This window comes from Schistocerca cancellata, chromosome 2 (genome assembly GCF_023864275.1).
Source record: "Schistocerca cancellata isolate TAMUIC-IGC-003103 chromosome 2, iqSchCanc2.1, whole genome shotgun sequence".
In the NCBI taxonomy this organism is placed as follows: Eukaryota; Metazoa; Arthropoda; class Insecta; order Orthoptera; family Acrididae; genus Schistocerca; species Schistocerca cancellata.
Genome location: NC_064627.1, coordinates 8,254,755 through 8,270,727, shown reverse-complemented (window position 1 = coordinate 8,270,727; position 15,973 = coordinate 8,254,755). Strand labels below are relative to the sequence as shown.

General features: G+C 38.0%; 1 protein-coding gene across 3 annotated transcripts in view; it reads left to right on the top strand.

The window, feature by feature from the left end:
* Positions 1-828: 828 nt before the first annotated feature.
* Positions 829-15,973, top strand: part of LOC126161296 (clusterin-associated protein 1) — a 161,791-nt gene continuing 146,646 nt past the window's right edge. Inside the window, exon 1 of one of the 3 annotated variants that reach the window (XM_049917039.1) lies at positions 829-875. Coding sequence is in view for 1 of the 3 variants with exons in the window: in XM_049917037.1 (XP_049772994.1) it covers positions 1,234-1,255 (22 nt within the window). In the remaining 2 variants the exon portion in view is untranslated. Of the gene's footprint in view, positions 876-1,109; positions 1,357-15,973 lie in introns of those variants that run through there. The other 2 variants (XM_049917037.1, XM_049917038.1) reach the window with 2 other exon arrangements.

Genomic DNA, 15,973 nt, shown 5'->3' with positions numbered 1-15,973 from the left:
CTCCCCGTAAATGTCAAAAATTTAATTCAGTTATTTTGAAATATAGAAATAGAGGAAGTTCTGTTGTGGTCTGTGTTCGCAACTTGTGTTGCAAAAATCATTCAGACCAACCGCAGGAAACAGAGAAAGCGGTCAAAATGGTGTAGACAGTGGCTGCTAAAGCGAAAGCAGTTTTCTCACGTAAATTTACTGCGAGATTTGAAGGGCGAACCTTAAGAAAGCCAAGCAGATCAAAATACCATAACGTTGGCTGGTGTACTTGATCTACTCCTACTTCAGATCTTCTAGATTTCTGAACTTTGGATAACTCTTTTCGGTAAACAGTTCGCAAAGATTTTTTTTTAATTCTGTTTGCCGAGGCGTCAACTGCTCGCAATTTTTCAATTAGAGCATTGTATGGTGCTGTCTTTTTGTCTCTGTCACTATATTCTTTACTTTTAATCTTCCACAAACATGGGTGGTTTCTATATATTTCGATGAATTCACTGACAAACTCTCGAGAACACTGACGAGTAACAGCCATTTTAATGCCCTGTGCGCACAAATACAAACACTAGACTGAGCAAACAGCTGTTTCGGGCCAGATTTGCGGCGATCTCCTGTCCACACGCTCCAACTTGTCTGCGCAGATGCGGTTTGAACCCACAGATTTGAGAGGTTTCGCTCAAACCTCCAACTCCGACTTCCAGGTTTGCACACACCTCAGGTTGGTGCAAATCTGTCCACACGCAACGATCTGTCTGCGCAGATATGATGTGCGCAGACATTTGCGCAGACAGATCGTTGTGTGTGGACGGGCCTTAAGGAGGAAAATAAAATGTTGCGGCAGGATGAGGAGGAGAATGAAATACTGTGGCTGGAACTACATTAATGTGGTGAGTAGAATCTAAACTTAGTAAGCTTTCTTTTAGAAGTAGAAGTAATAGTATTAATTATAATAGCAATAACGATGACAAAAAATTCCTTTGTAAGTTAAATGTGCATTGAATTTTATTTTTAGGAAGATAGAGAACAACAATAAGCATTTAATTTGAATTACACTGTAGTTTAACGGAAAATTGTTTTCTGTGTTGGCAGCGCTGCATGTACTTGATTCTAGTTACCTTGAGCTTGTGCGTTGCCCGGGGCAACGAGAAACAATCAAACAAATAAATAAACACATACACAAGCTCTGCATTCCTGTGTTTTGGGCAGTTGGCTTGACAGTGCTGATTTGTTTTTAAAGCTGCCACCATGTCTTACAGAGACCTAAGGAGTAAGTTCGCAGAGGCAACTGTTACTGGTAGTGAGCACACAAAAAGGCAGATTTGAACTCTGACGTATATTGTAATGTGGCTGAGTAGGTGCATAATAAATGTAGGTGTATTTCTTACCGATGATAGCAACTGCGCAAGAACCTTCAACGCTTCACAAAATTCAAGACGATCAGAACATAAATTATAATCAATAGTATTCATCTGCGTAAAGTGATGTTGATACTTGCTACATTTAATGGTGGTGTACAGTGTTCCAGTTGTTTGTAGATTGTTAAACAAAATGTTGGAATCAGGTAAACCGCAATACAGAAGCACTCAGGCAAGATTCTAAGAGTTAAAAAGAATTAGTTTACAAAGCTAACCCGTTACCAAACATCGCACAAGGTAGTACAGCTCCCTATATTTTACCCCTGCCACCTTCAGAATTTGAAAGAGAGTATTCCAGTCAACATTGTCAAAAGCTTTCTGCAAGTCTACAATTGCTAGAAAGTAGGTTTGCCTTTCCTTGCCTCAAGTGTTCCAACATTTCTACAGAATCCAAACTGATCTTCCCTGAGGTCGGCTTCTACCAGTTTTTCCATTCGTCTATAAAGAATTCACGTTAGTATTTTGCAGCTGTGACTTATTAAACTGATAGTTCGGTAATTTTCACATCTGTCAACACCTGCATTCTTTGGGATTGGAATTATTATATTTTTCTTTAAGTCTGAGGGAATTTCACCTGTCTCATACATCTTGCTCACCAGGTGGTAGAGTTTAGTCAGGACTGGCTCTCCCAAGGCTGTCAGTAGTTCTAATGGAATGTTGTCTACTCCCGGGGCCTTGTTTTGACTTAGATCTTTCAGTGCTCTGTCAAACTCTTCACGCAGTATCCTATCTCCCATTTCATCTTCATCTACATTCTCTTCCATTTCCATAACATTGTCCTCAAGTACATTGCCCTTGTATTGACCCTCTGTATACTCCTTCCACCTTTCTGCTTTGCCATCTTTGCTTAGAACTGGGTTTCAATCTGAGCTCTTGATAGTCATGCAAGTGGTTCACTTTTCTCCAAAGGTCTCTTTAATTTTCCTGTAGGCAGTATCTATCTTACCCCTAGATAGATAAGCCTCTACATTCTTACATTTGTCCTCTAACCATGCCTTCTTAGCCATTTTGCACTTCCTGTCAATCTCATTTTTCAGACGTTTGTATTCCTTTTTGCCTGCTTCATTAACTGCATTTTTATATTTTCTCCTTTCATCAATTAAATTCAATATTTTATCTGTCACCCAAGGATTTCTACTAGCCCTCGTCTTTTTACCTACTTGATCCTCTGCTGCCGTCACTACTTCATCTCTCAAAGCTACCCATTCTTCTTCTACTGTATTTCTTTCCCCCATTCTTGTCAGTTGTTCCCTTATGCTCTCTCTGAAACTCTGTACAACCTCTGGTTTAGTCAGTTTATCCAGGTCTCATCCACTTAAATTCGCACCGTTTTGCAGTTTCTTCAGTTTTAATCTACAGTTCATAACCAATAGATTGTGGTCAGAGTCCCTGGAAATGTCTTACAATTTAAAATCTGGTTCCTAAATCTCTGTCTTACCATTATATAATCTGTCTGAAACCTTCTAGCATATCCAGGGTTCTTCCATGTATTTAACCTTCTTTCATGATTCTTGAATCAAGTGTTAGCTATGATTAAGTTATGCTCTGTGCAAAATTCTACCAGACGGCTTCCTCTTTCATTTCTCTCCCCCAATCCATATTCACCTACTATGTTTCCTTCTCTTCCTTTTCCTACTGTCGAATTCCAGTCACCCATGACTATTAAATTTTCGTCTCCCTTCACTACCTGAATAATTTCTTTTATCTCATCATACATTTCATCAATTTCTTCATCATTTGCAGAGCTAGTTGGCATATAAACTTGTACTATTATAGTAGGTGTCCAAATAAGAAATGGAAAATTACCAGTACATGACAGTTGCGAGGAAAGTTACAGGTCTGCAAGTTTGGAAATTGTGTGAACTTTGCATGTATCTGTGTGAACATATAGGACTATAATTCTGGTCCTAAGCCACATAGAGCAATGAAACTTGTGTTACTGGAAAGCTAATGAGTAGAGCCTTACATTGATATATAACATGACAGGTTTCTAAGAATTTTCACATTGAAGGTTGTTGACCTTAACCTTTGACTTATGTATCTCAAATCAGCTGTTCTTCAGTTTTTAGAAAAAATGTATTATATTACTCCAATGTATTACTATTATCATGACAAATGTCAAGATGGCACAACAAAGGTATCATGCCCAAAAATGTTTTTTGTTAGCAGTAGTAAACTATCAAAATGCAGAAGGTAGCACATAAATATGAAACACAAATCATTAAGAAGTGCATAAGTAATGTTGTAAAAAACATGGTTTATATTATTGTAATGGTATTATGAACCATTTACAGTGTAGCTTGGATGAAAAGATAAAATGCACTGTAATAAGTCCCCAAATGAATTGGTAGTTTTCTTCAGATGTAATGAGGGAGACTTCTTTCCAGTTGGTGTTGCTGGACCCAGTTTTGTGATAATGCAAGTGCCAGGTTTGGCAGGAAACACAAATGATGGACATGGTCCACATGAGCAGGAAACACAAATAATAGGCGTGGTCCGTGTGGATCAAGAAGCTAGCCTGTAGGGCCTACATTTGTTTATTCGTAAGTTTGCAACATATATGCAACCTGCCAATGACTGTCATACATACGGACAACACATATGTCTGTTAGCAGCATTCCATTCATCATAGCAATCACTGACTCTTTTCTGTTCCCTAAAGAACTTGGAGTTTGTCTTTAGTGATTTTAAAGAACTGTGCCTGTTGCTGGGTGATAAATGAGTGTGCTAGGAGCTGTTGTAAACTTGATGCAAACACCTCAGTGAAATTGTCTTGATTTATAACAATCTCTAGAATTGCCATGCCTGTTCTTAACCACCACTTATAAGTAATTTCATCAAAGCAAAACAAACAGATAGTCAGTCTTTTTACACTTGGACAGTAGGGATATGCTCCTAAGAAACATGCTGGAAGTGCAGGATTGCATGTAACAAATGCTACACAGTGTTTGTAAGATGGTAATGTATGCTCTTCATACATTGTTAGTTCTTTCAAATTACACCCTTTAACCATTAATTTAAAATACTGGTGTGTAACACACTGACAAACAGCATGGGTCCCACTGGCTTTGGCAAGAACACAGTGCTTTGGCCACAACTCACAAAACATTTAGAATTCAGTTTTCCATTGTTTAATATTTAGAATCCAATATTTACATCATCTTTGAAATGTGTATATAATTCTGTAAGATTGTGCAACCCTAGCTGCTTCTGCTTATGTACTCTAATTCCACATAGGGCCTAGTGTTTTCTCCACGGCAATTTATAGCTTATATTATGGTTACAGTAAAAAATCATGTATACACTAAACATTTTTCTCACGCTGTGTCTTATGTGGCTTTGGATACGGTGTCACTAATATACCGTGTATTGTTACTAACTATTTTGCACTTCGAACCATGTAATCTGAAGTGGAAAATACTTTCATAGTTTTCCTTATACTCCAGTTTTTTTAAGTTCTGTCAAAATTTGTATTTTGTCACACATACGTGAATTGTGAAACTTATCTTTCACCTGGGATTTGATTTCTCTTTCTCCTTTTCGTTCATACTCATCTTTTTCCAGTTGTGCCCCAACACTGAGGCCACCTTTTTCAGTTTTTGCTTTGGGTGCTTTTTGAAGCCTCGTTTTCTTCACGTAAATACTGAAGGCTAGTATTTAAACAATCAAGTGCCAGATCTGATGCTATTTGATCTTCACTTAAATTTTCTCTGGAAGCAACTGAGGCAACACCTGCAGGGATTGATGGGCTTTGTGATATTTGCTTTCTACATTTGCCGCAAATTTTTTCACTTAGCAATACATTACAACACTTCTTTAACATCCACTCTTGAACATTCCTCAAATTCTTCTGTGTTCGTGTGTGACCTTATTTTTTAAATGAATTGTAACAAGACTGTTTTGACTGGAAACCCTTTCATAATAATCTACAACTAAATATCACAGAAATTCTACACTGCAATTTGAAACTAAGCTAATGATGATTGGTTGAAATAAGTCTCCCTGAGTAACTGTTCACAACAATTGGTCAGAATAATAGTGACTGCTAACTGTCTTTGATGTGCCATCTTGATATTTACCATGTCTGTAGTGACATATCGGGGGGAAAAAAAAAATTGAAGGTGGGGTGCTATGAGCTACACAAGGTCACAGGTTAAGGTCAGTGACCTTACACATTAAAATTTTCAGGAAACCTGTAGTGTTGCATATCAGTGTGAAGCTCTACTCACTAGTGTTTTGATGATACAAGTTTCATTGCTTTATATGGGTTAGAACCAGAATTATAGTCATTGATGTTGAGATAGATGCTTACAAATTTGACACAGTTTCCAAACTTCGCATTTCTATAACTTTCTTCACAATTGCCATAAGTGTGTACAAACTGATAGTTTTCCATCTCATATCTGGCTCATTGGTTGTACCAAATTTGAAAGAAATCTGTGTGGGTCAGGTTGAGAGCTGCATTGAACTGACACAGGAATTACCTATAGCACAGTAAACCATACTAAAAGCGAAACATTCAGGAGAGTGTTTTGCCTTTAGTGTGGTTTATTGTGCTGAAATGTCAGGAAGCGCAACTTTTCTATGTAAAACCTTTAGCTACCTGCTGCTCTTTTCCTGTCTTTCAGAATACTGCAGAGAACTAATTAGACCCATCCATTTGACTTTTCATCAAGCCTACCTTTATTTCATTTTCATTATTATTGTAATTATGTCTCCCTCTGCAGTTTGGTCTCCTAATAATTAACAAAGTGCATCTCTCCATAATGAACTGATCAGTGCTAAGTTTTTGAGTGGCTTTCACATTTAAATCAATGTCTCATTGCAGTGAGCAAAAATAGGCATCACCCACTATGGCAAAATTTGTTTCAAACACATTGGAAGCTTTGTTTTGAAAAGTGAACTAAACATACTTAGTTTAGTTTATTTTTACTAATGTCTCCATGTTCATTAATATGTTGTTTCACAACAGCACCATATCCATTTGAAAATCGTGTGTATGTGAAAGCCAAACTGGTTGTGGACTTAAATAAATGACATAACGGCAGCTGGATGGCATCTCATTAATCATTTTTTGTAATAATGTCATACACGTCATGTTGCAAGTTTTATACAGAGGTCAATGTAAAGAAAACTACAGTGTGAAGCTTTTATTGCCTTGATCACATGTAGGTACCCTGGATTACTAGTTTTGATAGTAGTAAACTGCTATCTTCAGATCCTCAGTGTGCAGGTTACGAAATCTTGCTGTGCAATAAATTGCAAGTTAGTTTCTGTACCTTTGTAACAAACTCATGATTAAAAGAGAGCAACAGATTAAAAATATAACTGTTTCCTCATGGCAACACAGCATGTGTTTCTAGCTGAAAATGTCACATGTATATTTTGTTTATACAGAATAAACAAAATTGCTTACATGTTTATCATTAACATAGAAAACAATGTTTTTAGTAGTAATAATGATAAGCACTAATAACCGCATCAAAAACACTCAATCTTGCGGACATAAAGACAGTAGACAAATATTTGTCTATTATATGCCTACTATAGAAAAAATTGTAATACATTTGTACAAACTGAGAAGCTACTTTTTTAAATCACAGTTGCATCAATACACAGCATTAGAAACACAGTTTTTCACGTAGTTTGTACATTCTATTCTTAAGTTTTTTCAGCACTACACTTTATCTTCCTTTCTTTGTTTCTCAGAAATTAGGTTTCCTCATGAAGAACTTTTCCCTTCTACACCCTTCCTCATTTTAAATTTACTTTTGTGCTATGAATCTGCCTGCAAGGGTTGCTTTACTTTGTACCAGCATCCAGAGGTGTGATGTTCCTTTAATTCTCTTTTGAAATTGTTCTGTTCCTTTATGCTAAGTGCCAGTGTGTTTTAAAATAAGCTTCCTGCATTTCTAGGGTCTGTGTATATCATTTTCAGCCTTTTGCTGCAGATATGGTAGGGTAATTTCATCTCAGATCATACAGGCCAAGAGTTGGTGTGTGCCACATCACTATTTCAGAGTTTGCTGAAAAAATATATGTTGGAGTTCCACAACATATCTCACCAAAAATACAATATTTTGAGTTTCTGATGATTTGTTAAAATGTTACAGACCTCTCTAAATGAGAGTATTTTTGAAAATGTTGTAACGAAAGGAAAAATTGAAAAATTGTAATAAAGAAACTAAAAGTGATAGAGATCTGAATTTATTTTCAATAAATATTTTGTTCCCAATACTATGAGATATGTTTAATACATACTTGTGAGCTTCTTTGAAAATTTGTAACTTTTTGTGAATTTCGAAACATAATTTATGAATAGTCACAGGATGTGAACTGTCTTGAGAAACGGTAAATTGGAAGGACTGCTAACTGTCAGCTATGACCTTAATGCATGAAATTCTTAAACTGTCAAAATATTTGTACTTAAAGATGAAAGAATCTGAAATTTTTTGGTTATTTAGAAAATATTTTCTCCAAAGCCCCCATCTAAATGTTCTAAAAATTTCATGGTCCATTAGTTGGTCACTGTACATAAGTAAAGTACAGCCAGTTTGGACTATACTCATCTGTACAAAATGTGTGAAATTTTTAGGTAGACCTAGCTCTACTGTCAAGGCCAAAAAATCATGGACATTTAAATATTTAAATCGATTGTTGATTTTAAGTAAATGTTTTGCAAAACTGTTATTTCTGAATCAAAATAACTACTTTTCAACATTATGAGTGAATGGGAAAACAATTCATAATTTTGTTCGGACGCATTTTATAACAAAAATGAGGTATAGAATATTTATTCCCAGGTATAGAATATTATTCCCATTTTTATTTTTATGATATTATTCACAAATTATAAGGGGCGTTCAAAAAGAAATGAGCCGGAGGCATAATTACAGAAACCAGTACCTGCATGTTAGAAGTGTTGACCCTGGTTGCTGAGATACTTATCCCACTGTGTCACAAGGCGGTGAATGGCTGTCTCATAAAATTCCCGGGGCTCCGATGTTAACCAGTTCCGCACGTAGAGCTGGACGTCCTTGTCCGAGGTGAATCGTTTGCCCCTCAGAGCCTTTTTAAGGGACCAAAAATGGCGTAATTACAGGGAGAGAGGTTCAGACTGTATGAAGGGTGGCCGAGAACCTCCCATTTGAATTTCTGCAGGAGTGTTGTGACTGTGTCGGCCATATAAGGCTTTGCATTGTCGTAGAGTGGAATGACCCCATGGGTGAGATTGCCTGGTCGTTTTGATTTGATCACTTGGTGAAGAGTGGTCAAGGTTTGTTAGTAACACTGGGCATTCACTGTTGTCCCATGCTGCAGGAAGTGAATCAGAAGGGGGCCGAACGTCAGCATAAGGACAAACGATTCGTATCGGACGACGATGTCCAGCTGTACGTGCGGAACTGGTTAACATCGCAGCCCCGGGAGATTTATGAGGCAGCCATTCACTGCCTTGTGTCACAGTGGAACAAGTGTCTCAACAGCCAGGGTCAATATTTCTGACCTAAAGATACTGCCTCCGGCTCATTTCTTTTTGAACGCCCCTTATATTATTGTCTTCTGTCACGATTTTCCTTGTTCGCGACTTTCCGTGAATTAAAATTGCTTACAGTGTAACAGCCAACACTGGACTGTTGAAAAGAGTTCATTTGTTTTTTTCATCTGCTTCTCATTGAACTTGTATAGCTGAACTGAATTTGCACCTGGACAAGTACGATCCAACAAGAGCAGCGCTTGGGAAATGGGAACTGTACACTGAACTTTCGACGATAGCCATTTGAAAGCATTAGCAGGACCATGAGGTGTCACAAAGGAGATGGTTATATCTTGCAACTCATGAGAAACTATCTGTCCCACCCACCACTGGTTGTCATACACACAAGAAACGAAGTGGCTCACTACAAAGTCTTCTAATTTATAATGTGGTCAGTAACAGGCTGCAATTCATGGAGAACCATTCTCGCAATGTATCTGCCACTCCGGTATGCAACCGCTTAGTGACTTGATTGAATTCATACCACAGGCTTCATGGCTGACCACTCTTCTCTCTTTTTTTTTTTTAGATGGAATTCCCTTAATGTACTTCCATTTAGAATTAAGAGTTTCATGTTTGTTACTAGTGTTGATATGGTGTGTACAAATCCAGTAGCATCTCTTATAGCATCAACAGCTTCATGCTGGAGATTAAATCTTGTTGTAAGATGTTTACAGAGACTTCCTACCCTATAGCCTGCATTTCTTCCATGACCTGTTGCTGAAAATAACCATTCTTTTGTCTTAATCCCTGTACTACAGTGTTGACCAAGCCCATAAAGCTGAAAGCAGATTTTAAAATGAGATGCTGCACCAGAAGTCACATACACACATGTTTAGGAAATGCACAGCCTCTAGATACTATGTCATCAATCATTGCGCTGACATCATAGCGTGCATGTGCACTATAATGGATGAGATCATCACTAACAATAGCAAAACAGTGTGATATTCCAAGGAAGTGAGCAACACATGTAAATATTGATACCTGTTATGTGTGCCAGTGGTATCTTTGAATTTCATTCTGCAAAGCAACAGACCACTTCTCAGCAATGTCAAAATGAAGAACTGATGTGTCTGTATTCTGGGATGTGGCTGATTTTACTCCTATCTCTGAATCCTCCAGATATGGTGGTGAGCTATTCCTTTCATGACCCAATGCCTAACCTCTGCCTAACTTCTCTGGCTCTACTGTCTTCTTCACCAACCCTCTAACAATGCGTAGCTTATGTCATTGTCAGTATCCTGGTGGTGTAATGCTTCAGCAGCCATCAGTTCAGCACCAGGATACATTGCACACTCCTGCAACCAACATTTATCTTGCGGCTCTTGACATATACACAAAAGCATCAGGTCCATTTCTTATACTTCTTTCCTGTGACACTGCTTATGGCTAAACAAACAAATTTCAAATTAGTGCAGTAAATACATGTGCATACTTCCTTCATTTGCTCTTATTTTACAAATTCTGGTCATAAGGAGTATAATTTTGTGAGACTAATTATTGAACTCGGGTGCTCTCTTTTCATTGGGAGATGCGCTTCACACATTGATCTTGTCATATATCTTTTTACCTTTTTAACCATTTTCACTGTCAGAGGTAACATGAGACTGGTTAGGTCTTTGCCTGCTGCAAACCTTGTCACCACTGAGGTAATATTCTGGAGCAACAATAAGCATATCATCCTGCAATGGTTGCCCACAGTAAAAATCTGGCAATGCCCAAATACCTTTCTCACTCTTTATTTTATGAGCTTTTGAAATCAAATAATGTGAGGAAGTGGGTACATATTTGTGTATCTGCTGCTTAGAGTAGCCACCTGGTATCAGTGTCAGTAACTGTACCTTCTATTTACACTGTGTGATCAAAAATATCTGGACAACTGGATGAAAATGGCTTACAAGTTTGTGGCACCCTCCATCGGTAATGCTGAAATTCAGTATAGTGTTGGCCCGCCCTTAGCCTAGATGACAGCTTCCACTCTTGCAGGCAGACGTTGTCTGGTGCTGGAAGGTTTCTTGGGGAATGGCAGCCCATTCTTCACAGAGTACTGCACTGAGGAGAGGTATTGATGCCGGTCGGGTAGGCCTGGCACAAAGTTGGCATTCCAAAACATCCTAAAAGTGTTCTTGTAGCCACTCTGCCACAGGCAGGTGCTTGATCGTGTTGAAAGATGCAATCACCATCCCCGACTTGCTCTTCAACAGTGGGAAGTAAGGAGGTGCTTAAAACATCAATGTAGGCTCGTGCTGTGATAGTGCCACGCAAAACAGCAAGGGGTGCAAACCCCCTCCATGGAAAACACGACCACACCAAAACACCACCGCCTCCGAATTTTACTGTTGGCACTACACACGCTGGCAGATGACGTTCACCAGGTATTCACCATACCCACACCCTGCTATCGAATGGCCTCATTGTGTACCGTAATTCTTCACTCCACACAATGTTTTTCCACTGTTCAGTCATCTAATGTTTATGCTCCTTACACCAAGCAAGGTGTTGTTTGGCATTTACTGCCATGATTTGTGGCTTACGAGCAGCCGCTCATAGGGTTTTCAATTAAAGAACTCATAAAAATGCAATTTTTTTACAATTTTAGTAACAAATATTTATGCAATACAGATAGCTGGAGTGGAGAAGATACTGTTTATTCTGTAATTACATCTGTATTATGTGGTAATATGATAGAATAGATAGCTTTATGTGATTTTCCAAACGAGAAAAAAAAAATTTAAGTGGGAACATGGATTTTATATTGTTATCTTAAATTTTTAAGTTAAGGGAAGCCCATTTGTGTGTAGGTGTCAACTATCTTTCAACAAACTACGAGGGAGCTGTAATGCAAAACATCCAGGTCCCCAGTACTTTCAGTTCAATAGTTATATTTTTTGTTCTGTACTGTTTTAAGAGTTATTTACAAAATATACATTGTTCAAAGGCCCATACCATTTACAAAAATTAGGATAAGATGACAATACTTCATTTCTTAACACTTATGATATAGAGGCCTAAATATATATTTTTTCCAGAGAAATTCATGACCACGAGTTGACTTTACCTGTATGATCTGAGATAAAATTATCTGGTAGTTTCCTCTAGTTTTTGTGTTACAATCTGTTTAACCTCTGTTTAGAGGTGCTGTACAGTTTAATGTTGGTTTTGCTATGCTTTCTTTTGAAGTTTTGTAGATGAGCTACACTTTCTTTAAATTCTCCTGACAAACCGATATCAACCATTTGCCTTCAGTGCTAAATAATTCATAATGTTACTTCTTAGTCCTCAAAAATTTTGATACGATAAAAGATAGCTAACATTTCACATTGAGTGAGATGAAGTTGGGTGGAAATGAAATTTCTGGTGGATGCTGTAAATTTTTAACCAACAGCTGTTTGTACTGATGCAGTATGCCAGAATTATGATGTTTAATTTCTTTCACAAACTGAAGGTTTGCTTCAATCCTAATCTTTCTTAAAACTTGGTTTCTGTCATGTACTTTCTATCCCAAAATAGGTGCTGCTCTGACACTTGTAACCACTGGTATTTTACCACTCATGTAGTGGCTCCAGCCCCTTAAATTTTCTATTATTAGGCTAGCCAGTTCACCCTTCCCTTTCATGCTGAGGTAAAGGCCATGTCTAATATAAATCCATCTGCTGACAGAATCAATAGGTCTGGTTCTAGTTGCGGATGCAGTCTTGACCATCTCACATTTGATATTTTACTCAGGATCTCTGTCAATAATGTAGCCTGGCCTACCCTCTGTCACCACAGCATCTTCCAAGGTCAAGTCTTATAAAGTGATTCTAAACCCTGTGTCACATGCCCCAGGCCGGACTTTAAAATCTAACAAAAAACTGGTGGCCTGGTACTCTGATCCTAGTTCATCCTGCAAAAGTTGACCTACACCACTAGTGTAAGAACTATCTGCCAACAAAACTTTCTTACTCTTTACTGACTTCACTATAGTTTTACTCCTTTCAAATTGCTGAAAATAAAAAGAACAATTAAATGAGATTCTCTGATTTATTGCACCAAAGCTTAAACAAAAGTACAAGACAATTATAAGTGATTTGAAGGATTTCATAGATTCGTGTGGCTATATCATTTTATATATTGTCTCAGGGCTTTTCACATACATAGAAAAACTCAAAAAGTTTTTTTAAGTGCACCATATGTGTCCCCCCTCCCCTACTGATTCTGCAGACAACAAGTGGATAATCAGGTTTCTCCCTTGTTCGGAGCAGTGTGTCTGTATCAGTCTGTTCAAAACCACTGTTGATTTGAGCTCACAATTCTGGTACATTTGTTGGTAGAGGAGGGATAAACATTGAATCTTTCTCATAACCCCTCACATTAAATTGCATGAGGTTAGATCAGGAAAGTGGGGAGGCCATGAAGTGACTTGCTGATTGTCAGCCCCAATATGACTGATCCATCAGTTTCTCAATTTCTTGTTTAAGAATTCACAAACATCATGATAGAAGTGGAGTGGTGAAACATTCTGTCAGTAGTGGAAGTCCACACTGTCGGTCTCCAGTTTTCTGACATGTCGAGATACACATGTTCTGTAATAGTCTTTCTGCAGAAGAAAAAAGGACCATAAACTTCAAGCTGCGAGACTGCACAGAAGCAATTAACTTTTGGTGAATGTCGAATGTGTGTGCATTGTAGCATGAGGATTATCTGCCAACCGGATTCACACATTGTTCCTATTCACTGTGCCATTCACAGAAAAAAATTGCATCATTGAAGATGAGTGTCTCACAAAACTCTTCCTCTTCCATAAGTTGTTTGAGGTGTGCCAAAAATTCAAAGTGTCTGAGTTTGTCATTGCAAGTCGGGGCTTAGAGCAATTGCAAGTGTTAAGGCTTCAGCTCTAGTCATTTCCATAAGATCTTCCAAATGGTCAGTTGTGATATGTTCAGCTCTCTGCATGCTCTGTTTGCCTACTTCTGTGAGCTTTGTGCAAAACTTCCCACATATGGTCAACTGTTTCTTCACCCACCTCTGGCTGATCCGTTGATTTCCCCCTGCAGAGCCATCCTTAAGCTTTAAACTGTGGGTACCACCATCGAATAGAGCTGGCAGTTGGTGAATATTTGTTGGACGTCTTTCTGAAGTGTCATTGCACTGTTATGGCAGAATGTTACGTTGAATGCATTTTGAGCACAACATATGCTTTTTCGGTGCCCGTCCCCACCTTGCCTAACTGCTCACTGCTGCGCTCTCGGGCTGAAATTTGAAGTGCGGCAGCAGCAGCTCAAAACTTTTTGTGTTTTTCTGTGTGAGTATTGAGTTTGTGACAATATGTCAACTAATGTAACTACAGTGAATTTGTGAAATCGCCCCAAACATTTATAATAATCTTCTATGATAACAAGGTTCTGTTTCATGGTGGGCTCTGCAGAACGTGATGAGTGAATGAATACATTTGAATCTGGGCTCCGCATCACTGCTGCTCCTCCTTGCTTCCAAGTTCCCTAAACAATCTAGTGCCTTGAAGTTGTGGAAACTTTTGGTTCCAGGAAGTGTGTGAACTTCTGTAAGTGTACAGCATGGTTGGAATGTGTCTGACTCTGACTCATCAGAAAAATACTGGAACAAATCTGGTGCAGGCAGCACTTGATTTGAAAACTTCATAAAATTTATTTTTGTGAATTCTTTTAACTGCCCCTCGTATGCCGTCTCACTCAGTTTTTTGTGGCTTGTTGCAGAGAATGACTAGTCGGCACTGATATTAAAATCATTTGATGAAGATACAGGTTTATAAAATTATTATTATTTTTTTTGTCCTGCAGAGTTGTCACTAAAATAATGGAGATTTTTAGCACTTGACTGTGTTTCTTTGACGTATTAATTGACTTGCTTGCATTTTGTGGACCACACAGGCTTCAGGCTTCATCTCATCATATGTAACAAACATTAACTAGATTTGCACCTGTAGCATTGTTTAGATTAATTATAATCAGATGTACAATGCAAAAGTTAGATGTCCAATGGTATCATTGGCCTTCATCCTGGGTAGTAAAAGAGTAATTTTCACTAAAGTCTATTGATACATTGGTAATGTTCCTGTCAGATGATTCTTTAATTATTTTATAATATTTTTTGAGACTTGTCAGTGTAAGAATTTAGAACAAGTTTTCCGCATTTACATAAAAGACTAACAATAAAATCAGCAGTTTTTGCAGTACGTGTGAATATTATTGTTCTATCGAGTGACCCTATTGATGAAAATCAGTGGTTTCACTTCATTACAGCTATCAAATAGGCCTATATCTTTTTTTTTATATATATATAACATAATAGTGTTTCTTTTTGGGGTTATTCATTACAGTGCCATAGCATGCGTGCAGAAGTAGTGTTTTCACACACTATCATTTTTATGAGATCTTCATAACTTTCTTCAAGTGGTATTGTGTTTTTCTGTATGTTCTGATGAACAATGTACTGAGAGGGTACCACTCAGGCAGAAGTAGCAGGCCAAGACTCAAGCAACAACAGGGAAGTAACTTATATTGTGACTTTTATGAGTTCCTAACCAGGCGCGAATTTTATAATATCACTTCTGGGCTTTAATAGTTTAGTTTCTTGAGTTTCTGCATGTTAATTTAATATCTAATAGCCACAGTTCTCGCATTTTTGTTTGCATCAGGAAGTAAACCAATTTTGTGACATTTTACAAGTTCCTAATAAGGAGCAAATTATTTAGTTTCACCTGAGTGTTTTGTAGTTAGGTTTTTGAATCTCTGTTTATTAATGTAATACAGTTCCTGCGTTTTTGTCAGGGTCTGCAGTTTTTCGTCAGGGTCTGCAGTAGAGCTGCACAGCATGTGTTGATAGTCATTTTAACTGCATAGTTTAGTTTTCCACAGCCTTTAGTGTGAACAGGGACTGCGATTGATGTGTGTGGATGCGAGCCGTGTTGGTGACACTTCGCTCTCAGCTTCAGGCTGTGATGGCTTCGGTTACACAGCTTGAGGCTGCAGTGGATGTGGATGGGCAACACTGTTGTGGGCCGACCTTGGAGATC